The 17161-nt window shown below is 44.9% G+C and overlaps 1 protein-coding gene across 1 annotated transcript in view; it reads left to right on the plus strand.

Moving 5' to 3' along the window:
* The window catches only part of TSHR (thyroid stimulating hormone receptor), a 129630-nt gene that overhangs the window by 60758 nt on the left and 51711 nt on the right, over positions 1-17161 (plus strand). The window contains exons 5-7 of the mRNA XM_038406115.2: positions 823-897; positions 3662-3739; positions 7435-7503. Of these exons, the coding sequence (XP_038262043.1) occupies positions 823-897; positions 3662-3739; positions 7435-7503 (222 nt within the window). The remainder of the gene's footprint in view (positions 1-822; positions 898-3661; positions 3740-7434; positions 7504-17161) is intronic.

Here is a 17161-nt window from a genome sequence, read left to right on the forward strand (position 1 = left end):
CCTTCCCTTACCTGCCATTTCCTTGCACTGACTACATCAGCTGGAACAGAGATTTGGGCCCTCTGTTCTCCATCTCCAAGAGCCCTATTTCTCTTCATCTCTCTCTAAATGTTGATCCATCTTTCTGCTTTCAGAACACACACTCACTTTCTCTCCCTTCTGTCTGTCTGTACCCCATACTGTCCCAAAAGCATGAAGATCCTACTCTCTGACCCTTTCTCTACTCCTTTTTTCTTTCTACCCTCATAAGCTTGCTCCAAGTCTCCACCTTGCCTTTACTCCTAAAGACTTTCTGACTTTCTTAACATCTTCCTGACATTGACAGTCTTACTGCTGTATTAGAGCTTAATCACGCATCCATTGGAGTCAATGGCAACACTCCTACTGATTTCAAGTGGGAGTAGGTTTGTGCCCTTAGCACCCCAACTCTACCCAGTTGTTAAAAGTTCTTCTTGACACTCCCGTGGAGAATTGGAAGGAGATGGCATGGAACATTTTTAATGCTGATGCTGCTAAATAAAGGAAGGGAGCTACATAATAAGTGACTTAGTTCAAACCTGTGTAATCACAGAGTCTTGGTAGTTAGAGGTGGAAAAGTCTTTGCAGAATATCTCTCTGAAACCCCACACTGATTTATGATATGTTGTTCATAGCCCTACATTTGGGTACATAGTTCATAGGTGAGTTGACAGTTGGTGGAGAGTATAAAATAAACATATTCCATCCGGCTCTGTGTAATGGTCTGAACCTATAGCGTCTTTTTTGTGTAGTGATTAATTAAATTTAATTCTTTCTCTTTTTCTATTTTGTCCTCTGTTTTAGTGGAATTTTCAACACTGGAATTACGATATTTCCTGACCTCACCAAAATCTATTCAGCTGATGTGAACTTTTTACTGTAAGTGTCTGCCCTGCAGATCTGGTTAGAACAGTGCTACAGTCAGATCCCAAATAATTACCAGAAAGAAGTATCCTAGCAATCCATCAAAAACAGTCTCCCACCATTGTTATCTCTATTCTTCTGGTCCAGAGCCCACAAAATGCAAGAGCTGGAGAGATGGAAAATACAAAGGGAAAATGTTAACTGAACACCTGCAAACCGCTAAATAAATAAATGAAAATAGCAGTCTGGCCTCAGTTCACATTCTGAGTGAAGATTTTAGTGCAAGGAGTTTATTTTATACAGACTGGTTGCTCCACATTCACATTCTAATGTAGAAAAAGTACAAGATGTTTTTAAAAAGCAAACAAACAAACAAAGCTAGGAAAGAGGGTAATGGAACTTGTAAGTTCCTTGTTCTGAAGCAGCTTGGTTTCATGTCTTCTAATGGCAGCAGTCCTTAACTCAGGTTTTTCTGGCAGTACGTGTCCTAAACCAAGTCTGCTGTCTTTTCTGGAATGATTCCTCTTGCTAAGCTAAGGTGCTGATGGTTGTACACAGCATTCTGAGATGTCTTATTTGAAAGTACAGGTCCACTTTGAAAAGTGACTTTTAAAAGTGATGCCATGGATCCCATATTTATAGTTCTCAGAGACTTTGCATAAAATTTGCTCAGGTTAGAAGTAAAAAGACGTTTTTTCCATCTGACGGCCCTGCATATTCAACTGGGGATATTCTTTCTGGTTCATGCATCACTACCAACAAGAAAAATTCTGCACTTGGAACTTAATAAACAATTTTATAGATGATGAACCAGATGGAATTGAATCCAGCTCACTCTTCTGTACCTATGTTGGTTCTGCAGGTCTAGCAGGAATTTATTAAAATAAATATGTAATGTTTTTTAAAGTAGGCAGATTCAGCAAGAATACACAGGGTTTATCTTCTCTAGAGTGTTGCATCAATTTTACCATAACTCAACATTAGTCTAAATGAAACAATTGATGTTAAATATAATTTATTCTCTGTGAAGAGAAGACAATGAGCATATTTGTTGAGTAAAAGATATCACTTTTACTTAGTCAGTTTTCTGATTCTAATAGCACTTAATTGACACTATATAAAGAACAGAAACATTTTACCTCATGTGTTCCTGATTCCCAATTTTAAAGATTCATAACTGTAAAAGGACTGAAAGTCTTTTCTTCAAACTTGGCTTGAACCTTAGATTTTGGAAAGGTATAAAATTGAGCTAAGTTTGCAGTTTTTACTGTTAGCCATTTTTGAGTCTCAGATTTTCTGATTGAGACTTCTCTGTGGGTAAAACATATTTTAGATCCATGCTGGAGTAACTCTAAACCAGCTGAATCAATTTTAAAAAAATTTTGTAATGAGAAAGAGGGGGAATCACTTTGGGGGCTGAGATCAGGCATGGAAAATTTCAGTCCCAAAATATTGTGTGAGAAAATGGAAAAAGTTTGGAGTGAAGGTGGTAGTGATAAAAGTTGAATTTTAGCATCTTGTATCATGTATTTATACCTCAAGGGGTAATGAAACAACTCCTGCCACATACAGTGGAATGGACTATATCAGGGTTTCTCAGCCTATGGGGAATGACTCTCAAGTGGGCCAAGAGGAGGTGTCCATTGGAGCACACCATCCACTGGCTGAAGAAAATCAAAACCTGCAGAATCTTGTGGTAGCTAGAACCCAGTGGGAGCTATGGAAGAGTAGGGAAGGAACAATTAGCTCCCTTACTCCTCCCCATCATATCACCACCCTGCTCACTCCTGCCTTCAAACCCAGTCATAGTGAAACTATACCCTTTCCCTCATCCTTCCTCCCCTCCCTGCCCCAATAGCACTTAGGTCTGAGACAGGAGAGCTGTGGAGATGGTAGTTGCAAAGGATTTGGGGATGTGGTGGACTGCGACAATTATTGGGCCATTAAGTTGAGATGTGCCATTGAGCTAGATGATCCACTAGAGGTCCTTTCCAGCTGCTAGGATTCTGTGCAATTCAGGGTTTACTGTTCATTCTTTCCTTTGTACTAGGTGTAGTTCAGACACATAAGAAGATAGTTTTTATCTTGAACAGCTTAGTCTATTTGTGATCTTTTCTTTCATGGTATTCTTCACAAAAACTAGAATCTTATCTTTAACTTTACTTGGGATAAATTAGTTAACATTGTGGTGATTGTTGTTATTTACTTATCTGCTAATTCCCTAACTTGTGAAAGGAGCAATCTGGCTGTGCTATTATTCAAAAGAACCACACAGGCTGGGCACACATTAGCCAAAATTGCGGCAAAGAGTCCTGTGGCACCTTATAGACTAACAGATGTATTGGAGCATAAGCTTTCGTGGGTGAATACCCACTTCGTCGGCATCCGCCAAAGTGGGTATTCACCCATGAAAGCTTATGCTCCAATACATCTGTTAGTCTATAAGGTGCCACAGGCCTCTTTGCTGCTTTTACAGATCCAGACTAAACACGGCTACCACTCTGATACTATTAGCCAATAACGTAAACCCCATCTATTTTATACAAGCAATTAATGGTACTGGTATTCTGGATACCTACACTTTTTAGGTGGCTGAAGCATTTTAGTCTTCCAGCACAATTGGAACATATAACTTGTTGAACTATACCCTTTATTATGTGTTTTTTGCATTTTATTGTTCTGTATATCAGAGAATCATTAACAATGGAAGATTCAAACTAGGTCTGTTCTGTTATGCAGATGTTTTATTGCAATGTGAAGCCTTTTGTCTCCTTTGCAGTGAAATTGCAGATAATCCTTATGTGACTTCAGTGCCTGCAAATGCGTTCCATGGGCTGTGTAATGAATCCCTTACACTGTAAGTCCTACCAGTTTAACTCACTTGACTTTTATATTCCCTGTGTCTCTGAAGCAAATCACTGTGACTTGTGAAATAATAGTTCAGCCCTAATCTTTAGTGGTTTGTAAAAGAAAAACACCAGAGACAAATGTTATTCATAGTCTCATTTACATAGTTTTCTTCTTTGCCACAGTGACTTGGATCAGTGCTGCTTCTTCTTTTTAAATTGACACTGCCAAAGCATTTTAATAGCAGAAATAACAAGAAGAAAGTGATTAAACAGACAGTGGGCAATAGACAATTATGCAAGGTCTAAGCTGCAGAAAGGAGCACAGAGGGAAAGGGTTTGCAGTACTACTTCGGTAAAGCTGCAACACAGGTATAGTCAAGGATATGTAACACATTTGAAGCTAGGGGTATGATTCCCAGCTAGTGCACACATATTTGCATTAGCCGTCATTGAGCTAGCATGCTAAAAACAGTGTAGCATGGGGTAGCATAGGCAGCTGCAAGCAGTGGCACTAGCTAGATATGCCAAGTACAAACCTGCCTGAACCCCTGGGGTATATACTCAGCAAGGCTAGCCCATCCACTGCTTGCTGCTGTCAATGCTATCCTGGCTACATTACTATTTTTAGTGTGCTAGCTCAATGAGAGCTAATGCAAGTACAGTAACTCCTCGCTTAATGTTTAGTTATGTTCCTGAAAAATGCGACTTCAAGCGAAAAGATGTAAAGCGAATCCAATTTCCCCATAAGAATTAATGTAAATGGGGGGGGGGGGGTTAGGTTCCAGGGACATTTTTTTCACCAGACAAAAAACTATATATATATATTTGTACATACAACCAGAATATAAGTTTTAAATAAGTAATTTAATACTGTACACAGCAATGGTGATTGTGAAGCTTGGTTGAGGTGATGAAGTTAGAGGGTGGAAGAGGGTGGGATATTTCCCAGGGAGTGCCTTACTGCTGAATGATGAACTAGCATTCGGCTGAGCCCTCAAGGGTTAACGCATTGTTTTTAATATAGCCTCACACTCTACAAGGCAGCACGAATGGAGGGAGGAGAGACAGCATGGCAGACAGAGACAGAGACACACACCTTGTGTGTGGGGGAGAGAGAGAGAGAGAGAGATGTGCATTGCCCCTTTAAGTATGCTGACCCAACTCTAAGTACATTGCCTTTAAAAAGATCAGGAAGTTAAGACAGCAGCTGCGGTCTCTCCCGTCTCTCTGTCCTGAGCCCTGTCCTGTCCCCACCCTGTTCTATATGGAGAAGGGGTAAGTGGGTGCAGGAGTAGGGGGGAGGGGGACACCCTGACATTAGTTCCCCTTTTCCCCCACTCCCCCGCACAGCAAGCAGGAGGCTCCCACGAGCAGCTCCAAGGCAGAGGGCAGGAGCAGCACATGGCAGTGGGGGGAGGGACAGCTGAACTGCTGGCAGTTGGTACCCTGCTGGGTGGCTGCTGCACAGGGAACTTAGGGGAGTGGAGAGCTGATAGGGGGCTGCCGGTCCACCCTGGTTCCAAGCCCCCACCAGCTAGCTGCAACTGGCTGCTCTTCCTGCAAGCAGTGGACAAAGCAGGCGGCTGCCAAACAATGTTATAAAGGGAGCATTGCACAACTTTAATGAGCATGTTCCCTAATAGATCAGCAACGTAACAGCAAAACAACGTTAACCAGGACGACTTTAACTGAGGAGTTACTGTATGCCTATAAGAGCTGGGAATCACATCGTTAGCTCCCAGTGTAGATGTAGCCCACTAGTACACTTTGCAAAAAGAAAAGGAGTACTTGTGGGGGGTGGGGTGGAGGGTGGAGGGGAACCTTTTGTAGTGATAATCAAGGTGGGCCATTTCCAGCAGTTGACAAGAACCTGTGAGGAACAGTGCGGGGGGAAATGAACAAGGAAGTTTTTGTTGAAGAATTGCCATTTTTAGGTCTGTAATCGAGTGACAGATTCCAACAAGAGACTGCTGAATTGGAATTAATTTGCAAACTGGATACAATTAACTTAGGCTTGAATAAAGACTGGGAGTGGATGTGTTATTACACAAAGTAAAACTAATTCCCCTTAAAAAGAAAAGGAGTACTTGTGGCACCTTAGAGACTAACAAATTCATTTGAGCATAAGCTTTCATGAGCTATAGCTCACTTCCGATGAAGTGAGCTGTAGCTCACGAAAGCTTATGCTCAAATAAATTTGTTAGTCTCTAAGGTGCCACAAGTACTCCTTTTCTTTTTGCAAATACAAACTAACACGGCTGCTACTCTGAAACTAATTCCCCCCGCCCCTACTGTTCCTCACACGTTCTTGTCAACTGCTGGAAATGGCCCACCTTGATTATCACTACTAAAGGTCGAGCCCCTATCATCTTGTCCCTTTCCGCTCTTGTGTCAGAAAACTGTGGTCCTGATAGCGATAACATCTGCAAGGAGAGTATGTAAGTTGCAGTCTCTGATGGCAGGGCCTCCTTATACACAGTTCTCCAAAGACGGTGAATTTATGGCCACACCCAAAATTTACAGTGGTTTCTCTGTTTCATTTGAACCAGGTGGTATACTTTTATTCTTTCCTAAGCCGCATTAATCTCTGGAGGAATAGTATCTCCATACATTAGATGTCAGCTGATGTATAGTCTTCTATTTTGACAGGATTAAACTATTTTGTGCTTCACCTCGACTGTTTGCGTCATATGCAGACTGTATAAAGGGTCAAGCGGTTTCTTCACAGATGATCTTTAGATGGATAACATCCTGTATCAAGACTGCATATGAACTAGCTTTGGCTACGCCCCCTCAGCGGGTCGCAGTTAATTCAACAAGACCACAAGCAACATCAATAGCATTCCTCAGTGATGTTTCCATACTGAACATTTTCAGGGTTGCTACGTGGTCTTCCATACATACATTTATGAACCATTATGCTATTACTGCATCTTCCAGGACAGATACAACCTTGGGAAGGGTGATGCTGCAATCCTTGTTTAGACAGACTCAGAGTCCCACTTCCTGGGTGGGATACTCCCTTGTGAGTCACCTAAGTGGAATACATAGCTGCATCCACGCGAAGAAGAAGAAACTTACTCACTGTAAGGTTACTTACTGTAACTGTGGTTCTTCGAGATGTGATGCAGACATGTGTTCCATGACCCACCCTCTGTTCTCTCTGCATCAGAGTTTCATCTCTGGGCATTTGGTGTGAAGAAACTGAGAATGGTTGGGCGGCACCACTTCATAAAGCCAAGGGACCTATCGCCATGAGGCACAGTGCCATCCCCCTGCGAGTACTGCTAGGCAAATTCTCCCACTCCAGTGAGCTCTGTGCACATGCATCTAAGTAGAATACACATCTGCATCACGTCTTGAAGAACTACAGTTACAGTAAGTTATTGTTTCAACTGGGAAACTATGGGAGCTCATTTAATGTTTCTGGGCAGGTCTGAGCTGGGTAATAGAACTACCTTGTCTTTCTTGGGAAGAAACTAAAAGTTAGTACAAGTTGCAAGTGCTGCCTGGCATTCTTCTGTGCTCAGTAGTCAAGAATGCTGCTAAGCATCCAATAGCCCTTATATTATATTATATCTCCAAGAGATTAAAATTAGTCCATCTGATATGCTGCTGGCCAGGGAAAGATAAAGCCTAGTTCTCCAGGAGTCTAGCTAGTACTGCATTGTAAAAATGGATAATTTCATTTATTTGTTTGCAGCAAACTCTACAATAATGGCTTCACTAGGGTCCAAGGCAATGCTTTCAACGGGACGAAGCTGGATGCTGTGTAAGTAGCACCTCTGAAACATTTTTCTGGCTAGGCACATGATTGGAGGCTAAAATTCTCAGCATGGATTCAGTATCTCTCTCTCTCTGGCTTTGCTGGACAGTTTGGGAGATTGAGATATATAAAAGAAGATTGTAAAAACACCCCTCACCCAGGAAATTACTGTATGGGAAACTAAAAATTGTGCCTGAGAAAATGCCAAAATTGGACAAAGCAAGAGACAACACATCATCAGGAAATGGAGGGAGGAGTTGCACGTTGGAGGCTCCAGAATAAAAGAACATGTGTTTTTTTCTGTAACAAATGTGTCCAAAAAATAAAAAGTCAGGATTAGGAAACAGCTGATACTGATTCTGGCACCCTTCCAGACCCCCGTGCAGCTGCAAATGTTATAGGATATGTCTCCATAGGAATACTTATATGGGCTGTTTGGAATATGCTTACGCATCCTAACACTTAGCATTCAAACAAAAGCATAAGTGGATTTGGTGGTTTACAGGGATTGGGAATGAGGTAGAAATTTTTATTATGTCTATCAGGGGTGCTACTGATCCGTAGAACAAGTGGTTAATCTCAGCTCAGTTTCCATCTCTCCTAGCACAGCATATTAGGGGAAAGTCAATGAGTGGCCACTTGCTTAGGCGTGCGCACAGGTGTGTGCCAGGTGTGCAGAACTCTAGGGGGCGGGGCTGCATGCTCCCACGGGGCAGTGTGTCTGGCTCCGTGCTAAACCAAACGCTGCTAGGAGCCTCATGGTTAGTGGGGCCAGGGGGTTGGATAAGGGGCGGGGGCAGTCAGGGGACGGAGCAGGGTGAGTAGGATACATAGGCAGCGAGATGGGCCGTGGTGCCCATACTCCATGGTTAGGCAATGTGAGGTGGGGTGCTCTCACCTTGGGGGCAGCTCCCCACTCCCCGGCATCCCTGCACGCTACGGAGAGTCTCGGCAGAGGCAGGGCAGCTTCCCACGCTGCCTCTCTCCCCCCTCTCAGAGCTGACCTGGTTCCCAGCCCATTGGCCAAGGTTCCTGGCCAATGGTAGCTGTGGGGAAGGTGGTGCCTGAGCTGCCTGACCGAGCATCCCCAGCAGGGAGGGGGAGGGAGCTGCAGGCAGAGAGAGCAGCAGGAGTCTGTCACTTTCAGACACAGATGGGGGGGCATTGTGGGGGCAGACAAACATATGGAACCAGGGGCAGGAGAAAGGAGCAGCGATGGGCACCCCCTGGATGATCCTCACCAGCCCCTGTGCCCCCATCACCCCTCTCTAGAGACCCCCCCCTTTGTGCCTCCAGAAACAGCTCCCCTCCCCCCCGCCTCCCCTGCTCTCAAGCTCCCTACAATCTTCCCCTTTGCCTTCCCCCTCCAGCCCACACCTCATTGGCCAGGAGGCTCCCAGACTGTTGGCCACCAAGGCCAATGGGAGTTGCACCTGAGGCAGGGGGCTTGCTTGCAGATACAGACCTGCCCGGCTGTGCCTCCACAGCATGGGGAGGTGGAGCCGCAGGTGAACAAACCCCGGTCATCATCATCACAGGCACAGCAATTCTCTGCGTATTTAATTTCACTGAGGCAAGTAAGTTAATCTGCTCTTCCTTTCCAGACAGTTTGTGGCTTTTCTTGTAAGAAAACTTACAATTTCTTTGCAAAGAAGTCCAGTTATAGTTTTTCACTTGAGAAGTATATTTTCTGGTTGTTCATAAGCTTATTTATTTTGTTAACTCAGTTTCATAGGAAATTTTAAAAGGCACTTGAATTGTAACTGTTTTTTTTCTATTGGTCCAAAAACACATGGAAGATGTGTAGATTTTTATTTCTGTGGGTCAAATCATGTAGAAATGTAAATGTCAGAGCTAGAAAATCTCTGCAAGGGTATGGGTCCCTCAAGTCATTCTGTCTTCTGGACATTCCATTTTATTGTTCCCTCTTGCAGTGATAGAGATCAGTGTCTCCACCCACAGGGGAGATGCAGAAGACTGGGCCAATCCTGCAGCCACTCTGTCTCTACCTTTTTTCTCTGTCTGCTCCCTCTGCCAGCCCCTTTGGTTCCCTAGGATTCCCCCTAACATTACTCCCTCTGGGTCTTCTTTCTCTGGAGCTTCTCATGAAGTAAAGTTGTCATTACAGGTTCTTATCTCTGCAATGTATTTAATTTTGATGTATTTATTAAGTGTTAATTAATGCACTATGGGAGTCCCCCTTCAGCCCTCTGTATAAATTGATCCTCTTCTTTCCATACGTTTTGCCCATAGGGTTTTCTGCAGCCCTAGAGCAGCCAGCAATAAAACCCGTGCCTTTGTAATGGGGTGAAGGAAGGGGACCATGAGATCCCTATTTATGTGATTTGCAAGAAGTGTTATCATTACTCAGGGTATCAAATGTGTTTAAATGATATAAGTGCCTTGTAAAATCCCAAAGCAAACTCATTTTCATTTCTCATATAATAATCTCATATACAGTATACATACATTTTCATTAATTCTATTAGTTGATTTTATTAATAATTAATTAATAATAATTATCATTAACTAGATTACTGGTTTTTTTTCTGTGTGGAAAATTGTGTGCTAAATGTTCGACTTTAAAAAAAAATAATTCCCTGGGTGCACACCCTAATGAAATGTGCTGCACACGCCTGTGGCCACTTGGAAGACAGAAGAGAGGGGCTTATTTATCTCTGTGCCAGGACTGGCCCTTAGAAATTAGATACAGAAAAGTCTTATCAGGTTATCTAGTTCATCCCATTAAGATTTGTTTCCTACAGCATTTTTCTAGTGCTTTTTCTAGGCCATGTAACTCCTGCTGCTTCCCCTTATAGGCTTTTCTACCATCTGATCTCACAATTAGGTAGGTAGTGCCAATTGCAATTATATTTTTAGTGATGTGGGCTGGGAACTGGACTGAAGCCAGCCACTCATTTCACACAGACCACTGCACACCCAGCCAATACCAAAAAATTTTATTTACTCTTGAACTGGATCACATTTGGCCACTGAGCTAAAGGTGACAAGCTACATAAACCTCTACCAGTCCTTGTTGAGACATCCTTTAGTTCAGGGATTGGCATCCTTTGGCATGCGGCCCACCGGGTTAGCCCACTGGTGGGCCAGGACGGTTTGTTTACCTGCTGCATCCGTAGGTTTGGCCGATCGCAGCTCCCACTGGCCGCAGTTCACTGTCCCAGGCCAATGGGGGCTGCAGGAAACGGTGCGGGCCAAGGGATGTGCCGCGGTTCACTGTCCCAGGCCAGTGGGAGCTGCAATCAGCCAAACCTGTGGATGCAGCAGGTAAACAAATCGGCCCGGCCCACCAGGGGATTTACCCAGGTGGGCCGCGTTCCAAAGGTAGCCAGTCCCTGCTTTAGTTTGTATCCTTGTGACAGAGGCCTGGGAACCAACAGCTGAGCCAGCACACTGAACACTTAAAAGCCAATTATTCTCCCAACCTAATTAGTGGATTAGAATGGGCTGGGGAGAATTCAAGAGGTAATTAACCCATTAACAAAGAGGCTAAAAGAAGACACAGGAAGGAAGTTCTGGGTGTGGGGGAGAGGCAAGCTAAGAGAGCCAAAACCAAAAAGATTTCTAGGACAAAGACCTTCCCTCTTCTCCTTGTCAGTGGAGAAACAGATTCTGTAGATGATGTGGTCTATGAATCAAAAAGGTGATGGGAGGAGCAATGTAAATAAACTATATGGTGGTGTTTAGCAATTGAAGGTTTCTGAATAGTCTGTGTAAATAAAGCAGAAGATTGCCCTGTCACAATCCTAAAGCCTGGTTCAGCAGCAAACTGCAAACCAAAGAGCTGTGATGTAGAAGTAGTAAACAAAAATGCTATCTTTTGCCTGAAAAACAAAGTAACTTTATGCTCAGCATTTGTAAGCTGTTTTTTCTGAACAGGAGCTACAATATTTGTATATACATGATATCTTCTGACCTCTGTGGAAAACAAACAATGAATCTTCTAAAAAGAGCTAAAGTATTTTTAGCTTCACAACTGTCTTTTTAATTAAAGAGGAGTGTGGAGAAGTTTGAATCAATACAAGAAATAGGAGCCTGATCATATATGTGGTTATCTTGCATCAGATTCCTAATAAAGGTGATGGGGGGAGGGGGATATAATATGGCTGGCTACAGGGAAATACCCCATAGTTAATGCCAGTTTTGGTGCTCAGCCCACAAGAGCAGATTATTCGGGCCTTTTATAGCAGAAGATAAGATACTCTAGCAAATATCATAGGGTGTCTGTGACAATCCTGAGCTTATATTTTGTTCCATTTAGTTCAGTCTCTTAAATAATTTGAAGTATGAAGTTATATATACTTCATATACTGTGGTAATTGGCACCTTATGTAAGACATTCAATAGCCGAGCACCTTCCAGGAGAAAATAATCTTGGTTAAAACACAAAAGGCAAATCACCCAAGTTTCCTTCTCTTGTCTCTCTCCCTTCCTTCCTTCTTGCCATCACCTGTTTATTCCTCCTTTCTTCTTTTCTCCTCTTCTTAACTGGTCAGAATTCTATCTCTGAAGTCAAAGAAATAAGTTTCATGCTTTGCTTTGCTGCAGGGAATCACATAGCTATCATTCTGGTCTCTGGTAATGAATTCCAAAGCTTTGGCCCTGTTACTCGGAGGGCCCCTATTCCTGCTCTTACAAGCGTCACTTGGGGAGCTGATGGCGTGATAGTTTCCCCCCGTCAATATTTCTCCAGCAGTCATTGCAATGGCCCTGATCTACGCTATGAGTTTAGGTCTAATTTAACAGCATTAGATCAATTTAACCCTGTTAATACGACGAAGCCATTTTTGTTGCCTTAAAGGGCTCTTAAAATCAATTTCTCTACTCCTCCCCGACAAGGGGATTAGCGCTGAAATTGACATCGCCAGGTCGAATTTGGGGTAGTGTGGACGCAATTCGGTGATATTGGCCTCCGGGAGCTATCCCAGAGTGCTCCATTGTGACCTCTCTGGACAGCACTTTCAACTCAGATGCACTAGCCAGGTACATAGGAAAAGCACCGGGAACTTTTTAATTTCATTTCCTGTTTGGCCAGCGAGGCGTGACCGTGCAGCAGTGCTGACCATGCAGTCCCAGAATCGCAAAAGAGCTCCAGCATGGACTGAACGGGAGGTACTGGATCTGATTGCTGTATGGGGAGACAAATTCGTGCTATCAGAACTCCGTTCCAAAAGATGAAATGCCAAAATATTTGAAAAAATCTCCAAGGGCATGAAGGACAGAGGCTATAACAGGGACCCGCAGCAGTGCCTCATGAAAATTAAGGAGCTCAGGCAAGGCTACCAAAAAAACAAACAGGCAAACGGCCACTCCGGGTCAGAACCCCAGATATGCCGCTTCTATGATGAGCTTCATGTAATTCTAGGTGGTGCCCCTACCACTAACCCACCTTGTACGTGGACTCCTGCAAGGGGGGAGACTCATGCAACAGGGATGAGGATTTTGGGGACGAGGAAGATGATGATGAGGAGGAGGAGGATGAAACTGTTCTCCCCAACAGTCAGGAACTGTTTATCCCCCTGAATCCAATACCCACCCAACCCTCCCAAGGCGGGCTCCCCTGGACCTTGAAGGCGGAGAAGGCACCTCTGGTGAGTGTACCTTGGTAAATATAATACATGGTTTAGAAGCAAGCGTGTTTAATTATTAATTTTCCCTGAAGACTTGGCATGCATTTGCGGCCAGTACAGCTACTGGAAAGGTCTGTTAACGTGTCTGGGGATGGAGCGGAAATCCTCCAGGGACATCTCAATGAAGCTCTCCTGGATGTACTACCAAAGCCTTTGCAAAAGGTTTCTGGGGAGGGCAGCTTTATTCCGTCCTCCATGGTAGGACACTTTACCACGCCAGGCCAGTAGCACATAGTCTGGAATCATTGCATAACAAAGCATGGCAGCGTATGGTCCCAGTGTTTGCTGGCATTCAGGCAACATCCATTCTTTATCTCTCTGTGTTATCCTCAGGAGAGTGATATCATTCATGGTCACCTGGTTGAAATAGGGGAATTTTATTAAGGGGACATTCAGAGGTGGCTGTTCCTGCTGGGGTGTTTGCCTGTGGCTGAAAAGAAAATCATCCCTGCTTTTAGCCACACAGTTGGGGGGGTCCCATTCACTCTGAGCTGTTCGCGTTTGGTTGGCAGGGATCTTCCCTGATACTAGTCACATGGTCAGAGAGGGGTGAAGTGATCATCCCAGAGAATTGGTGGGGGGTAGTTGGGTTTGTGCTGCATGTTAACCCAAAAACCGCAGCCCCTCCTTTTAAATGGCCAACCCAATGGGTGCTTGGTATGGGAAAGGAGGGCGCTGCTGTTTGAAACCATTCACCGTTAAATGGTTTCAAACCATTTACTGTGAAATCGCCAACGCAACGGGTGCTTGAAATGGGAAAGGAGGGTGCTGCGGTTTGAAACCATTCACCGTGAAAGAGTCTATTCACTGTTCTTTAAAATGTGTCTTTTTAAATACTACTTTCCCTTTTTTTCCTCCCACAGCTGCAAATGTTTCAATGCTCCCCCTATCATCTCCATTCCAGAGGCTAGTGCAGATAAGAAGGCGAAAAAAACGCACTCATGATGAAATATTCTCTGAGCTCACGCAGTCCTCCCTCACTGAAAGAGCTCAGCAGAATGCATGGAGGCAGACAATTGCAGAGCCCAGGAAAGCAGAGGCGGCGGGAGCAAGATGATAAGTGGTGGCAGCGTGATGAGAGAAGGCAGGAGGCAATGCTGAGGCTACTGGAGAATCAAACTGATATGCTCCGGCACAATGTTGAGCTGCAGGAAAGGCAGCACGAGCACAGACCTCCGCTGCAGGCGCTGTGTAACCGCCCGCCCTCCTCCCCAAGTTCCATAGCCTTCTCACCCAGACGCCCAAGAATGTGCGGAGAGGTGAGGGCGGCGCCTCCGGGCACCCAACCACTCCACCCCAGAGGACTGCCCAAGCAACAGAAAGCTGGCATTCAATAAGTTTTGAAGTGCAGTGTGGCCTTGTCCTTCCCTCCTCCCCTCGTCCCCCATCCTAAGGATAATTACAGGCATTTCAACATCCCCAACGGTTATTTTCTGATCTGGAAAGTAAGTCCCTTCCTGAAGCTGTTCAAACAGACCAGAGTTCCTGAAGATGTGAGCGTCATGTATCTTTCCCGGCCATCCCATGTTGATGTTGGTGAAATGTCCCTTGTGATCCACCAGTGCTTGCAGCACCATTGAAAAGTACCCATTTCCGTTTATGTACTGGCTGCCAAGGTGGTCCGGTCCCAAGATAGGGATATGCATTCGGTCTGTCGCCTCACCATAGTTAGGGAATCCCATTGCAGCAAAGCCATCCACTATGACCTACACATTTATCAGAGTCACTACCCTTGATAGCAGCAGCTCAGTGATTGCATTGGCTACGTGGATCACAACAGCCCCCACAGTAGATTTGCCCACTCCAAATTGATTCCCGACTGACCGGTAGCTGTCTGGCATTGCAAGCTTCCAGAGGGCTATTGCCACTTGCTTGTGAACTGTGAGGACTGCTCTCATCTTGGTATTCTTGTGCTTCAGGGCAGGGGAAAGCAAGTCACAAAGTTCCATGAAAGTGCCCTTACGCATGCGAAAGTTTCTCAGCCACTGAGAATCATCCCAGACCTGCAACACTATGCGGTCCCACCAGTCTGTGCTTGTTTCCCGGGCCCAGAATCAGTGTTCCACAGCATGAGCCTGCCCCACTGCCACCAGGATGTCCAAATTGCCGGGGCCCATACTTTGAGAGAAGCCTGTGTCCATGTCCTCATCAGCCTCGTCACTGCGCTGCTGTCGCCTCCTTGCCTGGTTTTGCAGGCTCTGGTTCTGAACATACTGCAGGATAATGCGTGAGGTGTTTACAATGCTCATAACTGCCATGGTGATCTGAGCGGGCTCCATGCTTGCCGTGGTATGGCAGAGTTGCAGTGGAAGCAGTGGATGACGATGGCTAGCAGGCCTACTGCACTGTCTGCTGCCAGCAGCAGCAGGACACAACAGCGGCAGTGTCGGTGAGCTGAGCTGAGCGGGCTGCACACTTGCCATGGTATGGCATCTGCAGGAGAGCGAGAAAGCAGAGTTGCAGCGGAAGCAGTGGCTGACAACCTGCATGGTGGATTCAGGAGAGCAGGAGAGCAGAGTTGCAGTGGAAGCGGTGGTTCGATGACGACGGTTAGCAGTCCTACTGCGCTGTCTGCTGAAAGTAGTATGGCGATTGCACAAAAAAAAAAGACACAAAACGATTGTCTGCCATTGCTTTCACGGAGGGAGGGGCGACTGACAACATGTACCCAGATCCAAAATTCTGTGACAGTGTTTTTGCCCCATCAGGCATTGGGAGCTTAACCCAGAATTCCAATGGGTGATGGAGACTGCAGGAACTGTGGGATAGCTACCCATAGGGCAACGCTCCGAAAGTCGACACTAGCCACGGTACTGTGGACACACTCCGCCAACTTAATGCACTTAGTGGACTGTATAAAATCGCTTCCTAAAAAATCGACTTCTATAAATTCGACCTAATTTCATAGTGTAGACATACCCATGATGCAAGGGAAATGCACTCTGAGGTAATCTTGGGCCAGTATCACAGAGGACCTTGACAGCTAACAAGGAGACCCTGAATTTGATCCAGTATTCTGTTGGAAGCCAGTGTAGTGATGTGAGCAGTGTGGTGATGTACTCTTTTTAGTGGCTGGTGTTGCTGAGGAAACAGGGTGCTACACTGTAGATTAACTGTATATTTTCTTAATACTAGAGTGCTAATATTTAGATGGAGCAAGATGTAATTGTTCAGTCTGACACATCACTGTGGCTAAATCTCTGTTTAATATGATTGGGTGCAGTTTTTTGGCTAGTTATAGATGGAAAAAAGCACTTTTTGTAACTGTGGCTCCCTGGGTGTTCCGCATCAAAGAAGTCCAGGAAAGATACCTAAGCAGTTGACCAGTTTGACACTCTGAGGACAGGCAGGAGGCACTGGGAGAGAGGGGGAGGAGTGAGGATGGGGAACGCTCGGGGAGAAAGAGGCGGGAAAGAGGAGGGTCAGGGGTAGAGAGGGGGCGGAAAGAGGTGGGGTGGGGTGTGGCCTTGGGGGAAGGGGTGGAGTGGGGCAGGATCTGGGGCTGTGTGGGGGGTTTGGGAATCCACAAAAAATGTAAATCAAAATGGGGTTCATTGGGTTGCTAAAGTTTGAGAACCGCTGCACTATGATGTATGTATTTTCACAGAACAAAGGGTTTCAGCAGATCATGATCTTTCATCTGATATCTTACATAGCATGCCCTGTAGGAAATATCACAATGATATATGAATGATGAATATGTGGGTTACAGGGTGCTACTTTGGGGTATGGAGTGTCACACTTAGGTCTTCAGAGTGCTTCCTTCTTCCAAACATCATCATATTTTGATGGCAAAATATAGTTAATGCAAATCTTGAAGGGACTATGCACTGGTAGCTAATGCACTGTACAAGCAAGTCTATGGAGAACATATTCTGATACCTACATGATGGCAAAATGGATTAACCCCTATTGGTCCTATAATGTGAGCTAACCATTGGGAGATCCCAGCAAGCCCTAAGGTTCTGTTCTTGAAGCCAGCCTGAGAGCATTGTTGTAATGGGTAGACATGG

This window comes from Dermochelys coriacea, chromosome 6 (genome assembly GCF_009764565.3).
Source record: "Dermochelys coriacea isolate rDerCor1 chromosome 6, rDerCor1.pri.v4, whole genome shotgun sequence".
In the NCBI taxonomy this organism is placed as follows: domain Eukaryota; kingdom Metazoa; phylum Chordata; order Testudines; family Dermochelyidae; genus Dermochelys; species Dermochelys coriacea.